Genomic DNA, 14,403 nt, shown 5'->3' with positions numbered 1-14,403 from the left:
CGCTCTTTCCTGCCCAGAGCAGGGGGTTGGACTCGATCTGTTGAGATCCCTTCTGACCCTAATATCTGTGAATCTATGGTTTTCAATCACTTATACTGGTTTATGTGTAACTTCTGTCCCTAGCATTAAGGAAGATATCTGTTACTAGAATAAAAGTATTTTCATTTGATCTTTTCATTTATTCATTTGTTTCAGGTCAGTAGACTTTTCCAGTTCAGAAAGGCTCTGAATTAGGCTGAAGTATCTGTTTACAATCCAGAAAGCCTGAAAATGGTGCAGCATTTATTCACAGTACAATTTTTAATGGTTCCTGCACATGCCTTTTATGTATGAAGCTATTCCAATAGCCCCATCAAACAGAAGCCCCTAAAGCATGGAATGGAGTCAGGGCTGAAGGAGCCCGTCAGGTTTTAGATGCATGCTATGCTTCTATATACTATTTAATGAGCAGCAATACCCCTGTGTGTCCATGTTTTGGCTAGATGGCTTTAATCAATTTGTTAATCATAATCTCAAAAGATAAGGTTTCATCTTCCAGAGGAAATTAAGAGAAATACTATATGAACAGTAATGGAACACTCTGAGCTCAAAAAAAAAAAGAAAAAGAAAAAGAAAAAGATGGTAAGGGCTTTCTCAAATTAAAATTAAGAAACTGTTACGTCTTCACTGGAACATAGGTATTAATTCTTAGCTCTGGAAACTGCAATGTAATTTAAAGTCAATTAAAAATATTCTTTGAAGGAAACATATTTGGTTCCAAGATAAACACTTCTGGATGCCTCCTTTATAAATTATTTTCATCATTTGTCTTTTTTGATCCTTTTACTGTATTATGAAATATAGCATTCAAATAGTTAGATGGACTGGTTTCTATTGATATGCCCAGTGATAATGAGTACCTCATATCTAAACTGCTTTTATATATAATTCTAACAAATCCTTTCAAAGAAGCATTTTTACATTTCAAAATGTGAAACAAACGTAATTATATTAAGTTCCACTGATGACTGGCCTGAGTACTGTGAACACCTTATAGATATGGGTTATACTGTTTTGTCTTCTTTTTGTCTTCTCTGATTTAGAGAACACAGAAAAGCTTTTTTGGACCATAACTATCCAGGCAGGACTGAATCTGGATCAGAACATGATAATCAGATTTTTCTAATGCAAAAGGAAATAGTGCATACCTCCAACAATTGTTATGCAATTCATGCCACAAGTCATTTTTCATTATGTTTTATGGCATGACAAGATCTAACTATTTAATAAAACAGAAAGTTTGAAAGGCTCTTAATTTATGGAAATACACAGTTATTTTATAAATGTTGCTATTTTAGGCTATTGTACAGCATATGAAATATAGGCATGTGGTTCTTAGATACCATAATGTAAGACACCTTAGTAACATAACACATTCATAAGTTTAGCATATTAACAACACTTTCCAAGCCAAGAATGGAAGAGGATAACATTGCCTATGTTTCTGCACATCATCTTGTACTGCCTTATGATAATCCCTAGTGCTCCCTTGCCTTGCTATTCTATCTAAGCACCCTTGCATCAGTCTTAACAGCTTACTGGTACTTGCAGATGACTGGACAGAAAATCCTGATGAAATTCATGAAGTAAATTCTTCATCTTGATCATCCTCTTCCATTTTACCTTTTCAGTACTCCTAGATATTAATGGCAGGTGTAGGACCCTGTGTTCCCCTGTATGGCAGTGCAAAGAAGAAGAGTAAGTTCCCTACCATGACACCTCACAAGATTCTTTTGGGAAATAAGGCCTTTTCACCTCATAATAAACAGAACAAATGCAGAATACACTGAAAATTAAGTTAATACATTTTTTAAACAATTGCACTTTTTTTTGGTCTTTTCATTCCCACAGGATCAGAGATTTATATTAGAGCGTGGTCTTCTGCTTCTACTTCAGGGAACATTATTTCCATTCTATCTGGGTTCTTATTTGGAAGAAAGGCCAGTCAGGTCAATCTCAAAAAGAGTCCTTGGAAGGAGCTGCATCCTGCTCTTCCTGGACAGAAGATGGTTGTCATGATGCAGAGGGATTTCATGTGACAGAGAATAACAGTTAATATCCATATGACTCTGAAAACTGTTGAGCACTGACAACTCTCATTTTAGTCAACAGGTGACTGTCACAAATGCCCATCACCCCAGGACTGTACTGAAGAGAGGCTATTTCACTTCAGAAAACAAAACTGATCTCATTATCAGTCTTATACTCTATTAACTAAAAATTAAATAACGTAAGTTACTAAAAGCATTTTCAGAAGGCAGAAGAAGGCCATACATAGCAAAAATAAGGTCTGGACAAAAAAAGTTCCTCCATCTGCTAATAGCTGGAGATGCACTTATTATACATGTTCTTTTGAAAAAAATAGTGGTTCATAAAAGCAAGTGATCCGTGTGTAGTTATGCTAGAAAAATACAATTACTCATGTAGAAAAATACAAAACAAACCTATTGATTCACATTACCTGCATATAGTATCAACTTTAGATGTGTCTAGTTGCTTTATACCTTAAACATATACTATTCAAAACTGTACGATAGATTTTCAAGGTTAGTTGCACATATTTATGCACCTAATTATCAGGTAAAAAACATATAGTCCAGATACTTGTGCATAAACATGGCAAATGAGGTGCCTGGCTGCATATACATGAACATGCAATAGTTTCTGTACACATAATTTTGGCATGGAACATGTGCCTGCATATTCTTCATTTTGAAAATCTAGAACTAAATCTTTTTGGCTAACAAGAATCAGTATTTCTGTACCTGCAGCCTAAAAGCAAAAAGATCAGATCAGTGCTGCATCAGTATGAAATAGAAATAGGAATTTTTTAAAGCTGAGTCCACAATGATTGTGAAGCAATTGCTTCTTATCTTTCAACTATTAGAAGGCTGACATTTGCCTTAGTACCAGGCAAATTAACGCTGTATATACTCTAAAAGGTTAAAATTGATGTAGTTTTTGCATGAGAAATCACTGCTTAAATGGCAGGAAGGCTACGTCTCTGTTGTGGTGTTAACTCAGGGTGCCATACGTCCACAATGAATATCAGCCGATAATCTTCTGCATCCTGCCACACTTCATGTTCAAAAGAGTCATCAAAGATGAGAACCTTCCCTTCTTCCCAGGTTCTGTAATGGGGCAAAAAGCATCTTTTAGTATGGATTTTGAGTGTCCTAGAGTGGCAATTATCTGGGCATATATCTATCCTGGAGATGATGATCTAAACATGGAGAAGGTTTAATCAGCATGTGTTGTGCCATCAGGAATATAGTGCTTAAGGAGAGATTAGAGTCCTGTATTACAGCTCTGCATGAAACCATCTATAAAATGTTCAGTCTGATGCAGCTTCATATTACTGAGTAACAATACTTATTCTCTCAATGTGCATGCATGCATACATACTGTCTGTTATTTTTATGTATTTAGTATCTGTGCATAGGAGGCTGTAACACGGGGTTTCCTCAGGGGCAGTCTACAAATGGCCTGCCCACCTGTTTCTGGGCCAACTGCCTACCTCCTTTCCTGCCATACCTTGATGATCTATAATTAAGATCTTAGATAAGCGGGAGGCTGCCCATTTCTTGCCCTGATGCCAGGGGGCGCTATCTGTGGCTCTGTTCCTCCCCTACACCGCAGCCCAAGCCTCACAGATGGCATCCACAGATGTTAACGTCACTGGCCCCACAGTGGGCCCCAGAATCCTCCAATCTGGACCCCAACCAGATCCCTCCAATCAGGTGGCCTAACTCCGCCCTCATTCTGGGCTGCCTGGCTCCCTGAACTCTTTCCTCTCTCGGGAGTGGTCCCCCCAGGACCTTTGGCCACACAGGCCCTGGCCTCACCTCCAAGGCCAGTCAGAAACCCCAGGCCCTCAGCTCTGGGCATCCCCCATGGTGGGCCCCTGGCCCTTTTGACCGTTTTGGTCCTGGCCTCAGCACTGACCAGTTGTGGGTGTTTTGAGTCAGGCCTCTGAGCCTCTAGCCCACTCTCTCTCCTGGGTCCACCTTCTTGGCTGTACTAAGTGTAACCTGCCCAGTTGTGGGAGCTAGGATTATTAAGGCACCCCAACCTGCCTTTCACTGGGGTGGTCACTGGCCTGGTATTTCCTGGAGGCTCCTGCGCCACTGGAAGACCCACCAGGCCACCTACTCCTGGCAGGGTGCAGTTTTAGGTCATGCCCAAGACCAGGAGCCTCCAAACCATCCCCTACAGATCCTGCCCTTACCTCCAGGATATTGCATTGGTGTATACTGCATACACCAATCTGCATCACCTTGCAGCCAGGTGATGTTACTGCCTGACTGCCAACAGCGAACTGCTCTGTTTATATAGGCGGCCAGAGATCTAAAATGGCCACCAAAATCAACCACCTGCTGGCTGCTTGGCTCAGCCCTTAAAGTGGCAGGGACCAACAGTGCCCTGCCACAGAGGCACTCTGAATAATTTGGGTATTATGAACCAATTTCCTCCCCTTTTAAAATTATGTACCTAAGTAGAAAACAATGAAACTGTGAAAAGTTGTCAGCAGCATAGTTTAATAACACCCCCATGCAAAAAAGGAAGAATTATAAGATTATAAGATTATAAAATTATAAGATTAAGCCCTGAATACAGGACTCCCTTTTCCTATGGGAGTGTCTAACTGCTTACTGAGTTGATTTTAATCCAGTCCACAGGTCACTGAGACTGGCCTGTATATGAGCAATCACATACTTTGATAACTAGTGGAAGAAAACGACTTAAATGACAATGGTGAGAGACAATGTGTCAGAGGCAGAGGTATCTAATTGGCTGGAAGGGTAAGTGTTAGTTTCAGTTCTATTGAACATCTTCACTAACGATCTTGAATAGCTATTTAAGAGCCTAATAATTAAAGTCACAATACTGCAAAGTGGACAAGGCTGCTGCATGAATGCTATGGTCCATAAGGATAGATCGCTTCAGCAGGGCTGGGGCCTTAACTCTCAGGAGCAGAATGAGGTATTGTAAACACTAGTATTGATAGAGAAATAAGGTATAAACATAAGACATGTTACTTAGGATTACACAAAGGGAATATTTAAGAGAAGTCTGATTACAAACTAACAGGCTTAAATAGAGCAAATTCATTAGGAAAAAAACAACTTTTTTTCTAGTACAAATGATGCCTAAAATCCTTTGGAAAATGGGACTTCGACTCCTAAGTCACTTAGGCATTTTTGAAAACTTTTACCAGCATCAGAAAAAATGGTTTACTACCAGACTCTCCAGAAAGTGGAATAATATTCTTCCAAAATGCAATGGCAGAAAAATCGTTGGGGGTCATATTTTGAGCAAGACCAGACAAATCAGTAGGCATAATGCAGTGGTTGGCAGATAGACTTTGGACTGTATGAGGACAGGAGTCCATGGGTGCATGATGTACTACTTGATCTGCAAACACAGATACAGCTCTTTAAGATTCCCCAGGCAGACTGATCCATTTGAAAATGAACCTTTGCAAGGTTTCAAGTATTTTGTTTGCCATTCTTTATTTTGCTGCTATCTCCAAGATAAATGTAGGTTCACATTTTAAGTAATATAGACTGATTCTCCACTAGTGCAATCATTTTCCATCAGTTTTCCAATGAAATTCAAAAGACATCGCACACTGATATAATGGAATGAGGAATAAGGCCAACAGTGTGCTTTTATTTTTTTGACCCAGGTCTGAATGCACTCCACTAATTAGCCTGAAATAGAAGCTCAGCTCGGGACAATAAAACCTCAAAGCATCCAGATTAAATGCCTTCAGAGGTTAAAATGGGGTTCTCTCATTTGCATCACAATTGGATGGACTGTTTTACACAACAAAAAGAAAAAAATCATAAAGTTGTCAGAGCTATTATCTTCCCTTTGGATCGATTACACAACCTACCATTGGAATGCAAATAAATATTTCTCAGACGCCTTATTGTGTGAGAAAATCTTAACATCCTGACCAAGGTGGAAATCTCATTCTGGCATGAAGTAGAGCCTGTTTTTGAAAGATTTCTATATCATTTTCATGATGGAAGGAGCTGTACACACCTGTTTTACATGAGAAGGTTTCACCTTGACTTGAAAAAACTGAAACATTTCTCCCCCCCTCTATTACAAATCACTATTGCAGTCTTTGAAATAAGGTCATTTTATTGGATGTTCAGTCATTATTTAACACCATCACTCAGCATGCTGTCTACTACTGCTTTTGCAATTACAAAAAGGTTGGGCACTTGTGGATAACAATGGCCCAAATTGTTCAACAAGACTTGATTGCTATACACTAGGATTGAAAAAAAAAGAAGCAGCACTGACAATTTTCTTTCTATAGAGCTAGATGGCCAGCTGCGCTGCACTGCAAATAGTATAGTGGATAATAAAACCTGCACCTTTAAATTCCCACCCTACCTCTGGGTGCATATGGGTAAATGAGTACTATGTTCTCATTATTTCCCCCCACACACCTCACAAGCAGGGGGAGGAGGGCGTAGGGAGAGATAGAGTCAAAGCTTTGATCTCCAACATGGAAGCCTCCAGAGCTGAGCCAGTTCAACAGGAGGCAGCAATAATTTCTTATTCATCTGAAACAGCAAGGGAAGAGGCAGAGGGGCAGAATCATACACGTCTGAGACCCAGAATTCCTTGCCTGAATTGTCACCATGGTAACCACCGAGAGGTCTCCCTTTCACAGGGAAGGAGGGAACAGTTATGTGTAACCCTTCATTTTTACCACTAAAAATATTTTCTTAGGAAAAATCCTGCCTTTGGTTATAAATGCACAACCCCTGCCAAAGGAAACTGGAGTTGTACATGCCAGTGAGGAATAAGTTGGATCATTATGCATAAATTCTACTTTTTTAATAAATGCATGTTGTGCATATGGAATAAGCCAAACTCAAGAGTCCCAGGCACGGAAATGCTCTATCTGCCCAGCAGGAGCAATATAAGCATCCTTATGCCATCCTGACAAGCATCTGATGTGGAAGAAGCACTGCTATAGGTGAGAAGGTAGTTCATTCTCCACACCACTGAGCCTTATGCTCAGCTGAAGACAAATAAGGATGTTAGCTCTGATAATGGATGGTAAGTCTCACACACCTGTTCACTTGGAACTTGAGCAAGACTATGGCTTTCTTTCCTGCAGGGTCATCTAATAGCCACTTGATGGTAATGACTTGCAATCATAGCTGACCTGAATTCATGAGTGACCCCTAAGCTTCCAAGATGTGAAATCCTCCATGTCTCATTAACAACCCTCTAAACCATCTAACTACCACTTCCTGCAGCCCCAAACTGCTTCAGATACTGAGCTAGAGTGCTGGGAAGAAATGTGTTCATCAGTGATTAGTCAAGGTGTATGTTGTTAGCTGTAATGCTGACTGCTGATGCACAATATTTAAATAAGGTACATCATGGCAGGAGTCCCAACACCTCTGCAGCAACAACAGCTAGATTATTAATGGATGGAAACTCTTGTCCTTAAATTGCCACAAATTACCTGCTGTGTTTGGTTTTCAGATGCTCTAGAAAGCTCTCAGTTACATACTAGAGTGATGATGGATGCATAGATTTTTCATCATCAAACATGTCTCCATAATAGTACTTTGAGAAGAATTCCAAATTAACCTTTGCTGCACTCTGATGCTATAAGCAGGATATAGCATCTCTGACTCATCATAAACATTAAAAACTATTAGGATTCCAGGTGATGTTTTGGACTCAGAAGAGAAAAATCTATTCAATGAACAGCAAACATTTTCAAACAAATTGATCAAATTGCTTAACTTTATACAGACAATATCGTTTTTAATGTTTATGATGCTTAACTTTATACATTCATTTTTTATTAATTTTGTACTGCTGTTGCTTTAATACTAGTCTATCTACATGTGTTAAATTACAGAAGTTTATGCTTTCACATAGTTCTCAAGGGAATATATTCCTTGAGTTTAAATGTCTTTAAATGACTATTTTTTAAACTGACCTAAGAGGCCAACTACATCTGCAGTGTAATGTAACCATTCCTAATGTAAAGAAGTTTTCCTTTTTCAAATGCAATGTTAAAATTAAGAATCCTTGGTACCATTGTCCACTTACAAAGCAACATGTTTGACTTGAAATGAAGCCAATGGAATAATGTTGATGTATACCACTGGAAGATCTAATCTATGTGGGAAAACTTGGCTATTCTACATCCACAGTATAGGAAGCAGAATTGCTGCTATGAGTCTAGATTTTACTGATTAAGTTGGCTGATCTCCCAAGAGAAGAAAGGGAACAGTGGAAATACTGTTGCTTGCAAGTGGTGAACATCACTCTATCAATGGAATGTGTTTCTAAGACTAAGCTCAAAAGACTTCAAGGCTATAGACAGCATTACTAAGAAGATAAATACAGTGATCATGACAGAGAAGACCACGTCTGTCTCCAAAGACTGTTGTGTCATTAATTAAAAACTGAAATTCATATACTTGTAAGAAGTTTTACACATCAAAGTGCTTATTATAACTAAATATCTAGGTGACATATTACAATTACTACAATTACAATATCTAATATGTGCCATGATTAAACATGTAGTATTTTATTCTCCTTTAGCAGTAATTTACTGACATCAGAATTGTCTTTTTTCTTGTGGATCAGATCAGCTACCCACCCATTTTCAGTCTTGGGGTGCGAATAGAAAAGGATACCTGTTTTCCTGAGCACATCGAATTTTGCAGCCTTCTTTTGGTATTACCAAGCCCAAGTGCATCCTCAACCTACAGTTAGTAGGTCCCGTATGAGGCCAGACATGAGTCCCTGGGTGCATGATGGAATACTTGATCTGCAAACAGAAAAAACAGTTCATTTAATCAGGTAACTTTTACCAACCCTTCACTGATAGCAAAATACTATTACAACTAATCCAAGATGACAGACCACCATTTGAATCGCAACAACATTTGGGGTTTCTCACATCCCAAACATTTTTAAAGTAGTGATTTGTGGATATTTTATCTAAAAATGGATGGAGCTGGTGGGGGTTGAGCTAAGTTTAGTTCAAGATCTACATTAGAATGACCCTGCAGAAAAGTCTATGGAAAAAGAGAGTGGGAAGCAGGATGCAGTGAGGGAAAGTACTCAGTCTTTTCTCCTATAGGGGGATCTGCAGCAGAAGAAAACATTCCCAAAAGTTTAGTGGTCCTGGTTGGATAGGAAGGATCTAAAAGAAAATATTATAATAGTGACACTGCAATGTTTCGGATGATTACTGTTATGTACGTTACCTATATATTTGTCCACAGATGTATGTGCCACAGATAGTACATAGGTTTATACTACACATACACATTACGGTTAGAACCCAGATCATTTGTATCCCCAAGCCACTTAGTTCACACTAAGTTACCAAATAAAGAACAAGCCACTCAGCTGTCTGCTCCAGTTTTTACTTCAAAGGGTGCTCCTTCATCACTCAGCTGGAGGTCAGCACTGGTTGCCAGTGACAGCTAATCAGAAGTGGTCAAAGTGAGCAAAAGCTGCAGGAATCAACTAGAGCTTCTCGGTGGTCCTGTGTGGCTGTTTGCTGTGACTAGGTCTCAGGACTCTAGGCCCCAGCAAAATCTCCTCTTTGCAAAGGGGTTATGAACCTCACCCTTCAGTGTACGTGGGTTCTCCTGTACATATGTATATGCTAGATACACACACACACACACACACACAGAGTGTACTTATTTTATATATATGCGTGCGTGCGTGCGTGTACTACATAAATGTATTATAAATATCCATGAATTACGTTAAAGTAACATTATGGTTGCTAAGTCTAACTCAAAAGTTAGTAAATACCAGAATTAAAAGTATCCATGCCACTAACTCTTTCGTCTTGTTTATAAGCCATCCTTAATTATACAATCACTTTGCTTTTTTTTCCCTAATCTCTCTCTCTGTCTCTCTTTGCTTCTGTCAGTAAATGGATAGTTAATTATTCAATATTTCTTTTTATCCCTATCATTCCATATGGCCTCAGAACTTACTTAATGCACACCAGCCAACACTACAGTGAATACAGAATTATTAATTTCCTCTGGGGCACTTCTATCATATTCTCCTAATAATTTCTGAGTGCTTCAAAAGTATTAATTTATCTTCAGAGTGCTCCTGTGAGATAAAGCAGTATTATTACACCATTTTACAAATGAGGATCTGAAACATGGGCACAAAAGGTCAAATTGTTCAAAGTGTTTTCTAATTTTTGGTTGCCAGCTTGAGATCCTTAATCGTAGAATCATAGAAAATTAGAAATCATACAAACCCCCCACTTCAGGTAATTGAAGGCTGCTATTAAATCCACTCTCAGTCTTCTCTTCTCTAGACTAAATAAGCCCAGTTCCCTCAGTCTTTCCACATAAGTCAAGCTCCCCAGCCCCTGAACCATTTTTGTTGCCCTCCACTGTATTCTCTCCAATTTGGCCATATCCTTTCTACAGCATGGGGCCCAAAACTGAACACAGTACTTAGATGTGATCTCACCAGTGCAAAATAGAGGGGAATAATCACTTCCCTTGACCTGCTGGCAACACACCTACCAACGCACCCCAGTGTGCTGTTAGCTTTCTTTGCAACGAGGGCACACTGCTGCCTCATGTTCAGCTTATTGTTCACTGTAACCCCCAGGTCCTTTTGTTCAGATTGTTCTGTCCTAAGTGCAGGACTTTGCACTTGTCCTTATTGAACCTCATGAGATTCCTTTTGGCCCAATTCTCCAATTCATCAAGGTCACTCTGATTCCTAGCCCTACCCTCCAGCGTATCTGCTACTCCCCCCAGCTTGGGGTCATCTGCAAACTTGCTGATGGAGCACTCTATGCTATCTTCCAGGTCATTGATTACCTGGATTTTCCAGCATGCTTAGCATTTCACAGCACTTCATACCTTTAAAGTACAGCTCCCAAGCATGTCAAGTATACCTGTAAGTGGTCAATATTTCTGCAAGTCTGGACACAGGTATGTCATGTTGGGAACCCAGAAAATGACAGATAGTTATGGCACATCCACACATGCACATGTGTGTGCTTGCAGTAGCTCAAGTAGCAGCAGCACAAATTTGTGCCAAAGATTTGTGTCTCAGCACATGTGCCTGAACATGCACTTTGGTGTGAAGCAAATTGTGCTGCCTGAGGGAAACTGCCCCCTTCCCCCAGCTCCATCTGGATCTTCAGCCAGGGAGAGCTAGAAGCTGGTGCAAGCACCTGTGCTGTCCCCAGCAGTATAAAAAGCTGCCCTGGAAAGCAGCTCAAGGCTACTTGCCCTAAGGAGCTTCTGAGGCCTGGCCAGTTTGTATCTGGGGACACTAGCCCCCTGTGCCAGCTGGACTGCTGCAGCCACCCTGACCTAGAGTAGCCCCTGCACCCTCTGCCTACTGCAGCAGTCTAGCAGTGGGGGCTGCTGCCTGGCTGTGACCTGCTGCCACTTGCAACAGCATCGGTCTCCTTGGACCTGCAGCCCCATGGCTGCATGCCCACCAGACCCAGACAGTGACCACCTTCACCAAGGCCCCCCAGGGGAGGACAAGAACTAATGGGCACAAGCTGATTGAAGATTGCTCCTGGCTAGACATAAGGAAAAACTTACAAGGCCAGTGCCGAGAGTTTGGAACCGGTTTCCCCCAGAAGTGGTACAGTCATCCACCCTGGTGATCTTCAAAAAATGTCTTGAGGCCCATCTCACTGGGATCATTTGATCCTAGCAGTCTTTCCTGCCCATGTGCAGGGGGGCTGGGCTCGATGATCTGTAAGGTCCCCTCCAGCCTCTAACAACTATGACACTATGGTAACTGCAACAGAGACCCCTGCACATGTGGGCCAGCTGCCAGTGGGCTGTGGCTGCACAGTTGGCCATTGTCATGTTTTCTGGTGCCCACATTCTGCCATCTGGGCAGCTATCGCCTGGAAGATGTGCTCATTGTGGTGGCCTGCTTTGAACTGTCGAAGTATGTCTTTTTGGCCCCAAATGGCCAGGAGGTCAGCCACCTCATCCACCCTCCATCTGGGTCCCTGGTGCCAGCCCAGGGCAGGCTCCTCTGTCTGGGTCCCGCCATTTGCCTCACCAGCAGAGATCCTGGTTTTCTGTTTAAAAACTGCAAAGTCTCTGATTTAAAAGGGGGGGGGGATCCAAAATTCTCTGATTAAAATACCCAAAATCCACATTTGTCTGTGATTCAAATGAAACACCACAAATATATATATATATATAGGTATCAGTTGGGCAATGTTTTATTGATATATTTACAATTTTAGAGCAATTTGGAAGCCTACTGGTGCCTCAATTATAATAATAAAATAAATTATAAAAATCTATATACTTGGCGTTTGCTTTTGGTTTTTTTAATCACAGAAAGTCAGAGCTCCCCCTGCCCCCTTCACTCACCAGGATGTTGGTCCAGCTGCAGCCATCTCCACAGCTACTTTGTGGCACTTAGCAGCACTGATATGCTGGTGCCCTGCCAATGCCCTTGCCCCTTACTCCCAACCCACAGACCTGCCAGAACCCCTCACTTCTGACCTGCAGCCCCTGCCTGACCCCCACTTGCTCCCTCCTGGCAGCAGCTTTATCCCTGCAACAGGACATGGGTCCAGCTGCAGCTGTTCCACCCGCGGCTTTGTGGCTCTGAGAAGTGCCAGCCCTTACTGTTCTGCTCCCTGTGCCTGTGCCCAGGCCCCAGTGATCCCCATGCCCTTCCTGGGAAGCCCTTGACTGGGGCTCAGATTGGCTGGGCAAGCTCCTTCCTTTCCAGGCTGGCCTCCCCTTGCACAGGCTGTTCTAGGAGTTGCAGGTGGGCTCCAAACCTGGCTTTGGCAGCCACTCCTATCCAGAGCATCCCCCCACCCTCAATGCATCTCTCTCCCTCTCCCCATCACCATAGACCCCACTGCAACCTTAATCCCCCACCATCCATCACCCACTCCTGATACTCCCTCCCCCCTCCCCACCAGGCCCATCACACCCCTCAAGTGTTTACCAGGACCAGGAATCCCCCCCAGGCCAGGGCTACATGTCCCAGCACTGGTGTGGCTGCGGGGCAGGACTGCAGAGCGGCAGCTGCCTGCATGGCTGCAGTGCTCACCAGCAGGTCCCATCCCAATGCAGGGTGTGAGATTTGTGTGGGGATGTGGGGTTTGAGAGTCTGTCGGGTTTGTGGGTGGGTGTGGGGTATGTGTGGGTGTCGGAATGTGTATAACTTACAAGGCCAGTGCCGAGAGTTTGGAACCGGTTTCCCCCAGAAGTGGTACAGTCATCCACCCTGGTGATCTTCAAAAAATGTCTTGAGGCCCATCTCACTGGGATCATTTGATCCTAGCAGTCTTTCCTGCCCATGTGCAGGGGGGCTGGGCTCGATGATCTGTAAGGTCCCCTCCAGCCTCTAACAACTATGACACTATGGTAACTGCAACAGAGACCCCTGCACATGTGGGCCAGCTGCCAGTGGGCTGTGGCTGCACAGTTGGCCATTGTCATGTTTTCTGGTGCCCACATTCTGCCATCTGGGCAGCTATCGCCTGGAAGATGTGCTCATTGTGGTGGCCTGCTTTGAACTGTCGAAGTATGTCTTTTTGGCCCCAAATGGCCAGGAGGTCAGCCACCTCATCCACCCTCCATCTGGGTCCCTGGTGCCAGCCCAGGGCAGGCTCCTCTGTCTGGGTCCCGCCATTTGCCTCACCAGCAGAGATCCTGGTTTTCTGTTTAAAAACTGCAAAGTCTCTGATTTAAAAGGGGGGGGGGATCCAAAATTCTCTGATTAAAATACCCAAAATCCACATTTGTCTGTGATTCAAATGAAACACCACAAATATATATATATATATAGGTATCAGTTGGGCAATGTTTTATTGATATATTTACAATTTTAGAGCAATTTGGAAGCCTACTGGTGCCTCAATTATAATAATAAAATAAATTATAAAAATCTATATACTTGGCGTTTGCTTTTGGTTTTTTTAATCACAGAAAGTCAGAGCTCCCCCTGCCCCCTTCACTCACCAGGATGTTGGTCCAGCTGCAGCCATCTCCACAGCTACTTTGTGGCACTTAGCAGCACTGATATGCTGGTGCCCTGCCAATGCCCTTGCCCCTTACTCCCAACCCACAGACCTGCCAGAACCCCTCACTTCTGACCTGCAGCCCCTGCCTGACCCCCACTTGCTCCCTCCTGGCAGCAGCTTTATCCCTGCAACAGGACATGGGTCCAGCTGCAGCTGTTCCACCCACGGCTTTGTGGCTCTGAGAAGTGCCAGCCCTTACTGTTATGCTCCCTGTGCCTGTGCCCAGGCCCCAGTGATCCCCATGCCCTTCCTGGGACGCCCTTGACTGGGGCTCAGAT

The 14,403-nt window shown here is 42.6% G+C and overlaps 1 protein-coding gene across 1 annotated transcript in view; it reads right to left on the bottom strand.

Annotated features, from left to right (window-relative positions):
- Nucleotides 1–2,440: 2,440 nt before the first annotated feature.
- Nucleotides 2,441–14,403, bottom strand: part of LOC102388086 (aspartyl/asparaginyl beta-hydroxylase) — a 63,913-nt gene continuing 51,950 nt past the window's right edge. The window contains exons 12-13 of the mRNA XM_025198492.1: nt 8,736–8,869; nt 2,441–3,170 (exon numbers count right to left, since the gene is read on the bottom strand). Of these exons, the coding sequence (XP_025054277.1) occupies nt 3,020–3,170; nt 8,736–8,869 (285 nt within the window). The 3' untranslated portion in view covers nt 2,441–3,019. The remainder of the gene's footprint in view (nt 3,171–8,735; nt 8,870–14,403) is intronic.

This window comes from Alligator sinensis, unplaced genomic scaffold (genome assembly GCF_000455745.1).
Source record: "Alligator sinensis unplaced genomic scaffold, ASM45574v1 scaffold860_1, whole genome shotgun sequence".
Lineage (NCBI taxonomy): Eukaryota > Metazoa > Chordata > Crocodylia > Alligatoridae > Alligator > Alligator sinensis.
Note: the sequence above shows the minus strand (reverse complement) of the source record. Positions and strands in the feature narration are given on the sequence as shown.